Here is a 17,155-nt window from a genome sequence, read left to right on the forward strand (position 1 = left end):
AGATTAAGTTACCAACCAACAATCGTTTTGTCATGTAATATGAAATCAGTAACGGGCTACAATTAGAAAAAATTATCTACCAGCTGTTAGCTTCTACCAAATAAAGTATTTCGTCACGGTGCCATAGGTTTGCAAATAGCTTAGGCCTGTTCATAGGCAATATTTTCCAAAACTATGTATATTTTCCGTTATATCACTTTTAAACAGTTTTGATTGTATTTATATTTGGCATTTATTTTTATCATACGTTTCATTTTCCTTTGCGAGTTTACGTCTGTAAACCGACCGAGGACCGCTTTCACGCGACGGCCAGCAGGGGGCGGTGAAACACCGCGCTCGGCGAGTCACCTTGCGGTTGAGCGTGAAAGGAAAGACGCCAGGAACACGTCCTGCGTAAGTTACCTTCAGCATTGAGTCTACATCACCCAGGCTTTCTCGGACGACCCCGGCTCGACCGTACACCTCACCTCACCCTCTCCGTTCAAACAGGCCCCAGCGCGGGCAACTATAACCATCTGCCCCGCGAAAAGCTGCGGCGGGACTCCACAGGTTCACCCCGCGACGGCGTAGTAACGCAAGGAGTCCGTTAAATCGCTTTATAATGGACACCCCTCCATTTACCCCCCGCCCAGGCCTTTCAAAACAGGTCAGTTCCTGAGAGTCAGCACTTTGGGAGGAGGGAGCTGGTTGCAGTGGGCATAAAGGCATTTTTATGGTCCCACGGGGTCCCGCATTTATCTGCTTGAGGACGTAAGTGCTTCTTTGCTGTGGCAGGCATAATCGACTGCGAGCAGCTACCGGGACTCGGTGTTTATTTGTCGATCAAACTGTGTAGAACGGCGGTAGGACCTCCGAGAGCAACACACTGCTCTAGAGAAGAGTGCCGCTTAGGGATTTGGAAAATGCCTGTCCAAAAAAAAAAAAAAACATTAAGAGAATAACAAATTAAGCAAAGCACACCTTTTGTGTTAATGCCAAAACAGAATGTTTATTACTTTTTTTGTTTGCTATTTACATATTTATCAAATACAAAGTATAATACAGAGTTTGGGATGCAACGGCGCGCCTACATCATCTAACAAACCCACAGCATTCGCCCATCGAAGCGTGATTCTGAGAAGAGTTTCTGAGCTGCGTTTGGAGTCGCTGCTGAATAAATCTAACCCGATCAAATCAATTGCAACCGCCCTATACGAGGCCGTACGCCTTTCTTTTGAACGCTTCGTGCGGTTTCTCAAATGATCAGGGCGTAGTTTCATAAAATAACTAGCTTTCGAACCGCCGACAGACACAGGAAGGCTAAAGTGCGTCTTCGTGTCCATTTATTTTCGCAAATAGCCAGATTGGGGGCATATTAGGTCGTGCAACTCGCATTATAAATAATTAATTCATCCTTACTTCCCTCTTCTGCATTAATCCTGTATTCTACAGCTCTTGAGTGGAGGAGAAACTACACAAGGGTGGGGGGGGGGCAGAAGGACAAATGAAAGGATGGAGGAGAAGATCAGAGGATCTGTAAAAGGGTCAGCTGAGGTGGCCCCCGATCCATTCTACAAAGTCGCTTTGTCAATGAAACTGACCCTAATGGGGATAAAAGTCTCTGGACGCAGAGAAAACAGACTTCGTTTATTCTGCAGAGCCTCGCACGACGCAGAACCGCTTTATTTTGCATGGGTTTGCTCACTGTTGGACGGCCGGTGTCAGCTCCTCGCTTTTTTTGTGGAATGGAACAGTCTTTTGGGACGGAGACGAGATCAACCGGCGTCCCGGTCCATCAAAAAGGAGAATGTCAATCGCTTCTTGAGTCGCGGCCCTCATACGAGCGCAGTCACTCCTCCGAGCTTCCCGCTCTCCTCGCTCGCCCAAGGCTGCAGGTTCTGCAGGGCGAACAGCGACGAGTTGTGGATGCAGAGCGGGTCCGATGGAACTGAATCGGTCAAAGACTTCTGGAAAGCATCGTGCTGGAGCTGAATCATCAGCCGGTTGGCCTGCTGACGCTCTGCCTCCCTCTCTTCCGCCGTCTGCCGTCTGCCACGAGATGACATAGAGAAAATTAGAGGGGTTGGAAGTTTGACATTTGCCACAAACTTGCTCACGCGCGCATTTATATTCGGTTTCCGGCGCGAGCGATGAATTGCGGGGTCAAATGAGCTAGAGCAAGGGTACGAGAAGATATGGTGAGCTCTGAGCTGCAAATCGCCAATTCTGTGAATATCTGACCAACAAGCGGATTTAGGTGTAAATCATAATGGGATATGGAGGTAAACGTCCTGCTTATTTAGATATTGCATTTGTGCAATGTTCACGTGGCCCCTCCTCTTCTCCAAAGTGTGGCATGTCGTTAGTGCGTTTGCCTTAATTAATAATTCACATTTCTTCTTGACAACACCATTATTTTCCCATTATTTCTTTACAGGTATTATGACCGTTAGTAGGTCAAATCTGAAAAGTGATTTCAGGTCATTACAGACACTAATGTGTGTGGTTAGTGTATGTGTGTATATATATATATATATATATTCGTTTGCAAAAACACATGAATCCGTTTCTAAGCATTTCGATTTTTTGGGGGGGGCTTTCCTATTCATCTCGATCAAATAGCAGTTGGGTTATTTCGATTAGGTTTAAAAAATAACTAAAAACAGCTAACTAATACAATAAAAACATAACATAATAAAAAAAAAAAACATGATTTTTGTTCATGGTTAAAAACAGTTATCCGTTTTTGCTGATTAATTTTTTTTTAAATGGGTTTAAATGATCTTTTGCTTTTAAATAGGGAAGTTAAAACACGCATTTCAGTTTGTTTAGTAGTTTTATGTCCAGTAATGACATTTTAAGAAAGTAAATCTATCGATCCAATCATTTCTGTTGCCGTTTACAACTCTAAACTCTAGAACCACGTTACAGTATTAAAACAATCGGGAAAGTCTATTGACAAATGTTTAGAAAAAAAGATATGCAATGGGAAATACGGTCTAGTGAAACCCCGGCGTCCCTGTGCCTTTGTTCCTCGCATACGAACACGCTCGTGTCGTTCACCATTTTTCTCAACCTTTCTACGTTTTCCCATTAGAATACATCTCTCTTTCTTTCTGTGCCTCACCTCCACTTGGTCCTGCGGTTCTGAAACCAGGTTTTGACCTGGGCGTCTGTCATTTTCAGAGTTTTAGCCAAAGCTGCCCGTTCAGCGCTGGCCAGGTATTTTTGTCTGTGGAAGCGCTTCTCCAGCTCACAGATCTGCACTCGGGAGAAAGACGTGCGGGGCTTCTTTCTCTTAGGCGGCGTGCGGTTCTGGTACGGGTGACCGATAGCGCCGAGCCACAGTGAAAGGTGTCAGGGCTGCTGTAGCGTGAATAAGGAAGATATACGAGTCAGTCGTGAAGAGTCTGACACACAGCTTATTGACCCATTTCTGTCTTTTTTTTTTGCCTAATTTTATTTATTTATATAGAAAAGGGGAAAATCTGATTTTTTTTTATTTTGTATACTTACACTGTAAAATATTTCTGTAGTTTTTGCAGTATACTTGAATGCATTTAAATGTTCTAATGTCAGATTCTCCATGCCCACAAAAATTAAATGCATTGCATATTTTTAGGTCAAGCATTTTTATAGAATTTTATATATATATATATATATATATATATATATATATATATATATATATATATATATATATATATAAATAAAATGCATGTTAAACCAGCTTTCTCTTAAATGTTTGGGTAATTGTGTGCCACATTAATAAGTTTCAGCCTCTTGCTGAGTCAAAGGAAAACTCTGATCCTCATCATTATAAATTACCCCAGGCCTCCATGCACTATACCTTTTAGATGCCAAGTTGAACTTTATATTATTGATTGATAAATGCTAAAACCCCTCATAAATAGACGAATTGCTGATGCTCTTAGGATTTGTTGAGAGGCCTGTTACTCGGGTTACATATAAACTGTACAATAAAATCACACAAAACATATCCTATTAATGTTGCATCAAAGGCAAACAGCAGCTGCTCTCCTAATGACAGTAATTACCTATATTGTTCATTTATTTATTACCCAAAACACACAGAGCAGCGGAGAGAGCGCCCGTTACCGCAGCTATAGGTGGCGATAATTAAAGCTTGTGAAATATTGATACGTCTTTCTAACGGCACAGCGTTCGCATTTAACCCAGAATAAAGAAAGCTGGCGATCTGTGCGCCAGCTCTGAATGGGAAGAGTTTACATGCACGCGCGGAAGAGCGCTTAAACTAAATAAAACAACGCTTAGTTTATTTACGCGTTTAAGTAGCCCGCTCGGTAGATGTACGATACATGATGCATAATAATGTACATAATAAAATCAATCCTTAAAAAAAACGATAATTTCGGTTTTTGCGCAATTATTTAGAGTCGTGTAAAACATCGCACGCCCAATAAAATTAAATCAAAAGCAAAAATTTTTATTTTTTTGAGCACGCTCGACCCAAGATGAACATCTCCAAGTGTTGACCTTCTTATTTAATTTTACCCATAACCGGCACAGGTGTTTCGCGCTCCTCAAGGTCAAATAAAACTAAACCGAGCTTCTCGGCAGCATCCGTTCATCCGCCGGCTCTTTAGGGAAACGGCAGGATCAAGTTTCCTAGACATACCGTCTAATATTTACTGCATCGAAACCTTGAGATTCTTTCACGAGCACACGCGCGACAGCATCGAAGTTTTGCACACATAAAATGGCAAATGATTAGAAGTGCATATGCCGTTTTAGGGAAATAAATTCTACTGCGATAAATCGGAAAGGTTTTAAAAACATAGGCTAGGCTGCTTTATTCGAGCCAGGCGTGTTGCCTTTACGCTAATGTAGAAAAGGCTATAATAAAATATATAAGCTGATTATTTAAATGCAGGCTACTTTAACGATGGGCTAAATAACGCTTTACGCAACGTCTTAGGCCTGAAGTTATTGTTAAAGTGCTGTTGTTATAGCCTGTCACTGACAATAGCTTGTATTGTTTTAGCTCTTCTCTTTATAAAAATAATAAAGCAGAATTAAAAAATAAAAAAATATATATAAAAAAAAACATTTTTAAGACAGCATATTAGAAACGTGTATGTTTTACATTTGACTTTTACTGTCAAAAATCCACAGATCACCATTTTAACCTACGAATGTTTGAAAACATAATAGTTTGGATTTAGTTTAGTTTTTCGCGCGTTCGCCTGCAAGACGCGACCGCGAACTTGAGTGATATTTGTTTTCTCAGACAGTTCACCTGATTTCGATTAACTTCAACCGCGATGGTTTTTATAGGAAAATCAAAAGGAGCGTGTCGAAGAAAGGGACTATTCGTTTACCTGCAAACCTGTCTTTTGCGAAGCGCTGACTGCTCTCCATCCAGGGAAAACTGAGGCTCCCAAGACCGGGGACCGCGCTGGCCATGGGTGGAGGCACGGCCGCGGCCAGGGGCCTGTGAGCCGGGACCCTAATCACTCCTCCGGGTGCAAGGGTCAAGTTCACTCCGTACGGACCGGACTCCTCGTACGGAGCCGCGATGCCGTGAAAAGTGCCGGTTAGTGTCGTGTACGGCGTCGCGCTCGCTCCCGTCGGGCTGCCGAGGTGGTAACCGCCTCCGCTCGCGCTCGCGCTGCTCTCCGGGTTATTCCTGCTCGAGTTCTGCTGTGGCTCTTGATCGGTGCCGCTGAGAATCTGGTCGATGCCGAAGCTGATGGGTTCGTGTTGGGCAGGTTGTGATGTTTGACTGGTGCCGCTTGGGCTGGAGCTTGGGGCTCGGTCCATCCTCACCTCCCGAAGCTTTCCAGTGAGTTTATTCCACAGACAATTTCGGACTGCCCTGGAACTGCACTATGGAAAACTCTCTATGACTGAGGGAATCCTAGTAATAGCTACTTTTTGATGTATTACTCCTCGATATTCAATTCTTGACTTAGGACGACTTGGACGCATTCGTCTGTGGGTGAAAAGTTTTTGGCACGAGGACTTGGCAGATTTCTGGCACTCTCTCTCTCCACTGGATCCCTGCGCGGAACTCGTCGGGCTGTTCTCTTCTCTGATTGGACAGCGCTAAATCTCCCTCTCCTTATTGGCTTTCGTTTTGTTACAAGTCAAAATACATAAAGCGTTTTGTGACATCATTCTTTAAAATGCAGATCGTTTAGTCCCCAATTTCTGTATCGGTCAAGTATCTCTTTATTACGGACATGCTGACATCGGGACGTCATCACTGGCTTTTTAAATACTTGAGTATTTATTAGAGATTCTGCCGTGGCCTCACGTGGAAAATAAAGCGCTCAGCAATTGTCTTATTTACCATATGGACCTTTTGTGCGGGAAAAGTAGTTTGTAGTTAGCCTAATTTCATCAGATAAGGAATGTATAAATAGATGACTAACAATGTAATAATGATCTCGAATCTCTGATCGGCGCAGCTTGTATTAAAATCAGAAACGCATATTATCAATTCGCGTTTTAAGGAAAAAAAAATGTAATTTATATATCGCCTAAAGCCACTGGAGGAGTGCGTTTGACCTCAAAGCTGCCCTCAACCTTTTTTTCTAATATGTCAATCAACTTTAGACTCGTTCTCGGCTTTATTAAAATATCCATTTTATTTATTTGCAGTCGAGATATATATATGAATCGCTTCAGGACAAAATACAACATGGGTACTGATGATGATAATAATTAAATTCTGGCTTATTTTCATAAACCATGTTAATTTAAGTGCTTTTTAACTGCTGAATGTTACGAATATTAAACATACTCTGAATGGTATTTCGATTAAAAGGTGTATATATATATATATATATATATATATATATATATATATATATATATATATATATATATATATATATATATATATATATATATAAAAAATATATGAAGTCTCTCTAAATTATTTACGGTGTATTTATGTCGGATATAGAGTAGGGTACCACTCGAAAATAATGGTAAGGGTGAACACTGGACACCGTTAAGCCTGTCTAATTTCGTTATAGCTAATGCAGAAATCAGCTTACTATGTTCTTAAACCAACCTAAATAATTTAGTTCCTGTTAAACATTTTCTAAGACGCTACTGGATCGAGTCCTTTATAGGCCCAGCATCTTTTCAGTGACTTGCTCTTTCGCTGTTGCACCCGGAAGCCGCGGGTTTCCCAGCTGTGCGCCTAAAGGAGCCCGCGCCGCGGCGCTCGGAGAGCTGCACTCCCCTGCGCTTTATTTAATCGAGAGTGTTGGGACACCCGATCTTCTGACAGCGGATCTAAGTGGTTCCTTGTAATCTGCCACGTAAAAATGATTATGCTCTTTTGGCCTGGCCGCCGCGTTTGATTAGCTTCGGGGGGTGGGAGCTGGTGTGGAGCAAATCCGTTTACTTTGAAGTAGTTGATATTTTAATAGACCATTAGTGAGTGCTGACGCTAAAAAGCCTCGTTCCCGCGGGAGTTCGGCCCTCGTCCAGCGGCCGAAGACGCTTACGTCATTCCCGTCGTTGACCCGTGGTCACCGTTTCGCTCTGAGATTGTTTGCTTTTATCATGCCACGTGTTTTCCTGATAGATAGATAGATAGATAGATAGATAGATAGATAGATAGATAGATAGATAGATAGATAGAGATAGATAGATAGATGGATAGAGAGAGAGAGAGAGAGAGAGAGAGAGAGAGAGAGAGAGATGGATGGATAGATAGATAGATAGATAGATAGATAGAGATAGAGAGATATAGATAGATAGAGAGATAGATAGATAGATAGATAGATAGATATAGATAGATAGATAGATAGATAGATAGATAGAGAGATAGATGGATAGATATAGATAGATAGCTATAGAGAGATAGATGGATGATAGATAGATAGATGGATAGATAGATATAGATAGAGAGATAGATGGATGGATGGATAGATAGATAGGATAGAAAGAAAAAGAAGAAGCATTCAATTGTTCGTTATATTAAATATATGTATATACTGTATGTATATATATACTGTATATATATATATATATATATATATATATATATATATATATATATATATATATATATATATATATAGCTACGATATTTTTGCTTTTCGTCTTAGATGTTATAATTATTATTATTATTATTATTATTATTATTATTATTATTATTATTATTATTATTATGCAATAAAAATATTAGGCTTAGCTATGTTCCAAAAATTTCACTTTTTTTTTTTTTTTTTACATCAATGAAAAGTTCTGGTCTGAACGCAACCGTAATTTAATATTTTCCTTTTTGGGAGGTGGGTATAAAACATCCCGATTCTGCGCGGGACGCAAACGGTTTCACCCGGCAGAGCGCCGGAGGAGAGCTCGGACCCACTGCTTATCTTTGACCCGTGCAAACAATTTAGCAGCCGAGAATCAATAGATTGACGAAAACCGAATTAAAAGCGTGAAATCCCTCGCTCAAAGAGCAAATAAAGGAATGGTTGGCGAATTGTTGGAGTAATTACCGGGATCTGCATACGAGCGGGCGCGCGTGCCACCCTGCCCCCGGCGCTGTTTTTATTGCGCGTGTCTGCCGTTATCAATTCCGCCGAACATTTTAAATGGGAGTCTGGCAGCCCGCAGTATAAAAGCGCTCAGATAATATGCAAAAAGACGACGCTGCTTTTGAATAATAAATGACGCACTTTTATAGCGGCTTTAAAACACCTGTGATGCTACGATATGAAAAGACCATGATAAGTAATAGTGCATTTAAAAAGGATCTAGTATGTTTTTATTACTATATTTTAAAAAGCATAGAGTGAGAGAGACGGCGGGAAGGAAATGGGCCGAATGAGGAGGGGCTGGGAGCCAGAGAGATATCTGTATTATTGCAATAAAAGCCAAGAAAAAGTGAAAGGCGCCGAAATTCCCTCCCAGCGAAATACCCTGCTTAATGAAAGTTTAGAGTCTCTCTCTATCTCTCTGCCCATGAAATATTCACTCAAATGTTATATAAAGCTCAGCGCCTAATGTCCTTTATGGCTTTTCTTTGTTTTTCTGCTTGTTGTTCTTGCTTATTATTCTTGGGCTGTAATAGAACTCCTTTTAATTTAGTTTACATGGTGCGTCATCTGCGCCTTTTGCTTGCTTTCTCATTTTCTTTCTTTCTTTCTCTCTTTCTTTCTTTCTTTCTGTCCTCCCTTCGTTAATTCTTCTCGTTGGAGAGTGAACATGTAAACGTGAACCAAAACGTGCATAAATATTAAAAAAATGCACGACATTTAATATTAAAAAATACGCATTCGAAAGTTTTTTTTTTTTTAACTCCTCCTGCCTGCTAATTATATTTCTGTCATATTTAAACACGTAAACTTGTGTGGAGGGTATATATCTCAAATGAAACCAGAACACTGACCAAGTTGATGCTAGATCCAGGTTATTATTTGAGCACGAACAGCAAACGCGTTATTGTTTACGCATTTGAATTATTTTATGCGCTTTTCAGAATTAAAGCATTTTGTACCGTTTCAACCGAACGTATAGAAATGAAACCGATGGGTTGTGATTATTATGTTATTAACAAGTACATTTGAATAGCACAGCAAATTCTAGAATAATTCACAAAATATTTCTACGTTATTGCAATCCAGCTGTGTTTGTTTGTAACAACAAACACATTTCATTTGTACAGTTTTTTGGCATGCATTGCCCCTTTCTAAACTGTTTTCATTTGCCGAAGAGAAATATGGAATATTGTGAAACATTCGAGACATATAGCACGCACACACACACACACACACACACACACACACACACACACACACACAAGTAACTTTGGTACTAACACTTTCCTGTCTCCCCTAATTGATTCATATCAAAGCATTATCAGATTGCATGCTATTCAGGTATTTCTCCTGAATGCAGACGCACACATATTTAGTATTTGTCCCCACAAATATCCAGCTGACAGATTTAGTTTCAGAACATAATTAAATAAGCCTTCAAAATGAGCGGCCTGAGATCAGTTTACAAAAGACCACCTTACTCAAACACGCGTGCATTTTTTCTAAATAATTTTAGCAGTTTCATTTTAAAATATACAAGACAGATTAATGCAGCCAGACGTTTGTTTTTAGGTGCCTGAGAACGGAACACATTTTTCATATTATTCTTATTCGGCATACAATCAGCCATAATTATTATTCTTCATCTTTCCCTGCTCCTTAAGGTTGTCGTTTTTTTCTCGTTGTTTTTTATTAGTAATGTACAATGTATGGTAATGTGAGTCTATTTATCTGCATTCTCTATATGGAGTATCGGAAAGCAGCTGAATCAGGAAAGACCCCTACTGAGGGACACTGTAAACAGAAGCAGATCTGTGTGTGTGTGTGTGTGTGTGTGTGTGTGTGTGTGTGTGTGTGTGTGTGTGTTAGAGTGTTTGAGTAAGGGGGAGCACTGCCACAGGCTTTTGCTTTTAGAGATTTCAGAAACTGCCCCTGATTGAGGAAACTGAAAAAAATATGAGCGGGAGAGAGAGAGAGAGAGAGAGAGAGAGAGAGAGAGAGAGAGAGAGAGAGAGAGAGAGAGAGAGAGAGAGCGTGCAACGCACAGCTGTTTAAGACAATAGAGCAGGCTTTAGTGTAACCTGCTCACTGGGAGCATTTCAGCAACAAAGAGCCAAAGAGGAGTTGCCCCAGGGAGGAAATGGATAGCCTCTCTCTCCCCCTCCTCTCGCAGAGCTCTCTCGCTCACTCGCTTTGGTTCACACAGACACACAAGTGCATCTCTGTGCCTCATTATTGCTCAGTGTTCAGATGAGCTACGCTCCATTGAGTGAAGAGATGGAGAGAGTTTAACACGCCACGCTGCGGAGAAATGACTCTCAATCGGAAGCGCTCCTCTCGACGTGTGTGTTTGACTCGACCCTGTTTGATGTGATGCAGAGGTTGTGGTCTTGTAAATGCTTCACTATGGCCATTTGCTATTTCCACATTCTGTCTGTCTTGATGAGCTTTATCAGTAACACAAAACAGTACTGCCTAGGTCCCCCCATCTGATCCAAAATCTTCAATACACTGAAGTTGTGTTTTGGATATCAAATTATTATTATTATAAGTATTACATTTTATAACAATACAATATCAACTTACTCTTTGGTGTTTATATACAATATTTAATATAACTGATTCAATATAACTTTACTCTCAAATTGTTCATCCCACAGAAGTTGATGTAGTTTTAGTTATTACCATTATTATGTATGATTATTTAGCAATTTATCATTAACATATTTAAATGCCTAATATTGTATTATTAACATTTATTTTTGCATTAATTTTAGATTTAAATAACGCATTCGCGTCATACTCAGCTGACATGTATGAACAACAAACACTTAAAAAAATGTTTTAATGATTTCATATCATTTCAATATTTACATTTGTTTGTATGTTTTTTCATCCAATAGTATTTTGTTCCCCGTTATCCATTTATTTTATATTAAATAATACATTTTCATGCAAATCAATAAAACGAACACTAATGGCAGCCCCCGGACGCAATCCATTGCTAACAGGTTTGCAGGTAAAGCCGTCATCAAAGCGGGCAGATGTGACGGCCGCATGCGTGTGCCGGAGGGGATGACAGATCCGTGGCATGTGGAGCGCAGAACCGCTGCTCTGATGGTTGAGTGCGTGGCTCTGTTTCGCTTTAATGGCAGACGAGTAAAGGGGTGCATGTTTCGAGGGGGGGGGGGCAGGAACCACTAAGCATCTGACTTTTTTTAAGCCTGGAGAATAACTTGGGATGCTCCTTAATCACCTCCAGGTTGTTTATTTTGCTTAACTGTAACCTTATTGCATCTACATTGCGTCTTCATCCAGGCCCGTATCTGTCCGTGTGTGTGTGTGTGTGTGTGTTTTGCCCGTGTGTGGTGTCTGTGTCAGCCTCGCCGTGAATCGTGTCAGAGGCACTCAATAAAAGGCGATTATGCAGTGTGTCGCTGTGCCTCTCTTTGTCTTCCTAACGACTGCCTTTTGACCTTCTCACCCTGCCTGCTGCCTGCCGGTGGGAGGGGAGGGAGCGCGGACCAGCTGCCACCAGTCTTACTGCCCCTCTCGCTGGCAGAGGCCTCGGCTACAGCCCCTGCTCCTCCCAGCACGCTGGGCCCTCAGGGTGGAGCAAGCTGTTGAGCCACCAGTCTCCCTGCTGTCCCACCTGCCCTACACACATTTATACACACACACACACACCGTCTCTCAGCATAGCCCGAGGCATCGTCGTCTCCTCCTATGTCTCATCCGTCTCCGCTCGCTTCATTTCGCGTTTTGTCACTTTTTAGGCGGGTTTAGTTTTTAGTCCTATTTTCCTTTTAGCAGCAATAGCTGTTTTCCCCTTCAAGCGGTTTTCGTGTGTTTACAGAGTTAACTGTCAGTTTTAAGTTACATTAGGTGCTGACATGAACTTGCAGCGCAGTTTAAGGACTCTTCGACCGGTTTGAGGGCGTTTATAGGATTTTCTATTAATGTTGTTTGCTGTCTGGAGCATGTGTGCACTGACATGAGGCTACTGTGGGATTTAAGGGATAATGGTGCTAGTTATGGACACTGGAAAACTAGGGTGACATCTTACAGCGAGGCTGAGTTAGGGAGCGTTAGCATTAGGTAGCCTATCATGGGCTAGTAGTATGACAGAATGTTTTGGAGCATTACTGTTTATTTATAATAGTTTGTATTGTTCATTTCACATATGCTTGACAATTCGAACTGATACAAATTCATTAACATTATATGCATACATTTCCAAACGGTATTGCCGATTGTGGGTTTGTGTGCTTTTAAAATGTATTGAAGTCGTAAATTAACATTATTGGAGTATGTATTGTAATAAAATATTATTTCAGTCTTTCCTTTTTTATTTAATTTACGTTACTTGCCATTGCTTTGTAATTATTTGGGAAACTAGCTATTCTGAGTAAAATAGTTCTTTCAAAAGTCATCTCGTTACAAACAGCATGACTTTTTTTTTCTTCTCTGGAACACAAAAGAAGATACGAGAAACTGTTTCTACAACGTCAATGTCCAAAATGACTTTCACTGCATGGACAAAAATATTTTTTTAAATAAAGGTGTACAGGTTTGATTATTATATCATTTAGGCCTATGTTAACATGTATAGTGAACTCAAGCGTGTTACATGCAGGAAATAAAATAAAGGTTTGATTATTTCCTTACTACCACCGTAATAGCTTCAACATGTTTTGACCGAATTAAAAATGCATGCTTTGAAGTCCGTTTTAGCAATGTCCACTAAATGCTCTTGCAAACCAGCAGCACTGATGAGCCAAAGCAATGGACACACACACACACACACACACACACACACACACACACACACACACACACACACACACACACTCAGAGAGGGTTCTTTCTGCTCTTTTCTTTCTGACATCTTCATGATGGATGGCTTTCAAACACACACTTTATGAGCTGAGCATTCATCTGGATTCACAGCATCCACAACCAGATTTATCTGGGACGTGTATGAATGTGTGTGTTGGTGTGTGTGTGTGCGTGCACGCGCATGTGTGAACCGAATGTGAGAAAGAAAAAAAAAACTGGGTAGCGACAGAGAAACAGTGGGGTGCAGAATTTTTATTTATTTATTTTTTTTTAACGATACTGTAGTCTTTTTTTGTCTGAAATCCATAATTTAACCTTCATTCAGAATTATTGCGAATTTCAAATAAATAAAAAAAAGAGGCGTAATTAAATTCTGAATCTTTTCTCCCCGGCGTATTCAAAACGTCCCACAGGTGAACGGAAAGCCTCAGGTGTCAATCAAAGATTGTGGGCGGGGCTCCGTGTGGCCAGAACGGTTGGTAATGAAGGGGTTCTGCGAGTTGACATAAGTTTGGGAGAGGACTGTCAGGACAGGGTTTGGAATTTAGTTATTCTCCCTCTCTCCCTCTCCATCTCCTGTCTCTCTCTCTCTTTCTCTCTCTCTCCCTCCTCCCCACTTTTCAGAGCGATTAACGCCCGGAGGATAAGACAATAAATCCTGGCCGCGCTGAATGAACGCCATTCATCATATTCATTTTCCTGTCGATACAATTATGAAAAGCCTCTGGCCTTTCTCTCTTTCTCTGGAACTCAATTCTGCTCAGGGAAAACGCAATTAGTGTGAGAGTAGGAGAAGGCTATCTTCAACTCCCTCTCCTCGATTCATCCCTTTCTCCATCCCTCCGCTCCTTCAACTTTCCCCGTTTCGAGGGGGAGCTCGCGCGGCTCGCGCGGCTCGCGCCGCTCGGAGTTGAAAAGTTGCCCTCTCCGTCCATCTGCTCCATGCGGTCGGTAGTTGGAACCCAGGCTGACACCTGCTGGTCAGCGTCTCCGTCGACTCCGAAGCGCAGACGTTATCGATTTATCATTATATGCGTGTGTTTATAAAGCACTTTTCGGGCCGACTGCACTTTGCTCGCGTGCGTGCGCGCGCGCGCGTGTGTTCAAACAAGAGTGCAGGAGTCTCGTAGATGATACATGCGCTTTTATAATACACACTGTATCATACTGTACCGCGCTTGATGTATAGAGTTTGCGCGAGAGGCAAATAAATCCCCATCGCCGCGCGTACGCGTGTTATTCCGGAGCGATAATTTGTTTCAATGTAATGTTTCTATTTGAGTTAGAGAAGATGACAGTGCGAACCATAAAGCGGAATACGTGCTGTACTGCGAATATATCCATGTATTTTATGAACATGCTAAAATATCATTTACGCTCTCTGAGCAGCACTGAGGAATAGATTAGCTGAAATAGAGAGGGGAGATTCTCGAGTCCCATAATGCTTTTCAAAACAATTTTTTTCATTTTTTTTCGCTATTATTGTTGTACGGAGAGAGCGGGGAATGGACACGGATGTGGGCAGGGGGGAAGGAGTGTACAGGTGAATGAGAACAGGAGGGAGAGATGGAGCCACTTTATGAACGCACGGGAGAGAAGAGGAGAGCAATAAGGTGAGTAACCAGCCCTGAGGCCCTATGCTGCCAGACTATTTAAAAGTTATTAACACACATCTTTAAAAGGTAGAGCGAGAGGAAAAGAGAGAGTCGGGAAGATCGGCAAAAAACAATTCTGGTAGAAGAGGATCCGCTTGGATGGATGGACGGACGGACGGATGACTGAATGGACGAGATGAGAGAGAGAGAGACGGGCCAGGTGTGGGGCCAGTCGTCCTCTGTGGGTCTCCCCCCGTCTGCCCACCCCCCCTCCTGGTGCTAATTGATTCTGGCTGCTCTGAGCTGATTAGTGTGAGGACTCATGGGGTCTGAAGGTTTAAGCCAGCTGTCCCAGAGCAGTGTGCACCCCACCACCCACCCGCGGCACCGACGCCCCCTACCGGAACGGCAGGGTACTACCGCGTTCGAGGGGAGGGGCGGGGGCAGGGAGTGGACAGGAGATACAGCGCGCTTAATGTAATTTTGATTGCCTTCAGATGCTGAATGCAGAGTAATTAGTTAATAGGTAATTAGTAATTATTGTGTACTTGGCAGATTAAGTGCTTGAAGCTGCGATGTGCTGATGTGATGGGTCTCGGCGGTGAAGCTCCATATCCTGAAGTCAAAACAGAGTGTGTTATTCACTCTGCGAAAGATTCACTGACTTTCAAAGGGGAAAAGTTTCATGGAACCAGGACTGGTTCTACGGGGTGCTAAGCACTCTTAAATGAAATCGGTAGCACCCTCAGATGCTAGCTGTAATGGCGTTTTGTTGCAGATTTTGCAATCTGTTTTTATTTCAGTGCGTTTTGCAGCGTTGAGCAGTGTAGCCAATCACAGACATATCTGTTGATTTTTTGAACCCAACAGCCAATCAGAGGTGTTCAAGTTAAAGTTCAACCACTGGATCGGTGGAATTTCAGTTTTTGATAACAAATCGTTACATGAAGCGTCGACGCCATGTAAATAAGAGATTCGTTGTGCAGTGTAGAGATTTTATTTTATTTTTGCAGATTGCGATGAACTAAGTTGAGTGACAGCTTTTAGTGATTATAAATGGAGCAATCTTTGCGTCATGACAGTGGACAAATGCATTTCAGTAGGAACTACGTTTGTGTTTGAACAAACGTGCGTAAACAAAACTCTTTTGTAATGTAAAGTGCTAAATAGTTGCAATAGCACACTTATTTCGGTTGATATACTGTCCTAACAAAAAACAGTAGAGATGGTTTTTGTTAATATACCATCCTAAAGAAAAGCAATATAGATAGTTTTTGTTTATATACCATCCTAACGAAAAGCAATATTATTTTTGTTGATTTACAGTCTTAAGGAAAGGTGCTGGAGCAGCCTACTGTTGCTATGGTTACCTTCTCACGAACGTGACTTCCGCTCACGAAAGCCTATTTAGCCAACTTAAATTTGTAATCTAATTTGTGTCATTTGAAACTTTTATTGTTTTTTAAAGTCTTTCCTGCTCATGCAGTAAACAGTAAAAGTTTTTATTTTATTGATACATTTTCTTTTTTTTTTTTTATTTTTCTGTTTGAATATATTTTTTTATACAAAATGCTATTTAGTTGTGTGATTTCCAGTCATATAAACCTTCAGAAATCATTCTAATGTGTGATATTATTTGATTTGCTGCTCAAAAAACATTTATTACCAAGTACATTTTTTCAGGTTTCTTTGACGAATTATTCTCTATAACCACCCCCAAATAATTATGTTTAATGTAAATGCTGACCTTCTGACATTTTTATTCATCAAAGGATCTTAAAATAATAATAATACTAATAATAAAACATCACTAAATGTTGATGGTAATAATAAGATTAATTATTATAATTATTATAATAAAAATATTCTACATGATAAAGCAAAATAAATAAATATGCACTATGATATCTTAAGATTACTAATACACTGAGATATTTTAAGATGGCTTTTTTTTTTTTTGATTTTGCATAAACCCATTACTGAAGAGAAAAACAACAACAAAAAAGGAAAGGAAGGAAGGAAATAAAGATAAATTGTAAATGAAGAGCTGAATAAGGGTAAATGTTGTTGTATGGGATCTAAAGAAAGTTAAAAATATGTGTTTCCATTCATATTTTCACCTCTCCCAGGTAACTGGCAAGCTACCATAAATTTTCATCTTCAACCGTTTGAAGTGTGGGTGTCTACAGA

At 40.8% G+C, this 17,155-nt stretch overlaps 1 protein-coding gene across 1 annotated transcript; it reads right to left on the reverse strand.

The window, feature by feature from the left end:
- Positions 1-949: 949 nt before the first annotated feature.
- On the reverse strand, positions 950-6,727 carry tlx3b (T cell leukemia homeobox 3b). The gene is given in 4 exon segments (XM_043250039.1): positions 950-2,028; positions 3,107-3,312; positions 3,314-3,345; positions 5,343-6,727. Coding segments are annotated over 4 exon segments (894 nt in total). The 5' UTR covers positions 5,785-6,727; the 3' UTR covers positions 950-1,814.
- Between the last annotated feature and the right edge of the window lie 10,428 nt (positions 6,728-17,155).

This window comes from Puntigrus tetrazona, chromosome 10, assembly GCF_018831695.1.
Source record: "Puntigrus tetrazona isolate hp1 chromosome 10, ASM1883169v1, whole genome shotgun sequence".
Classification (NCBI taxonomy): Eukaryota; Metazoa; Chordata; class Actinopteri; order Cypriniformes; family Cyprinidae; genus Puntigrus; species Puntigrus tetrazona.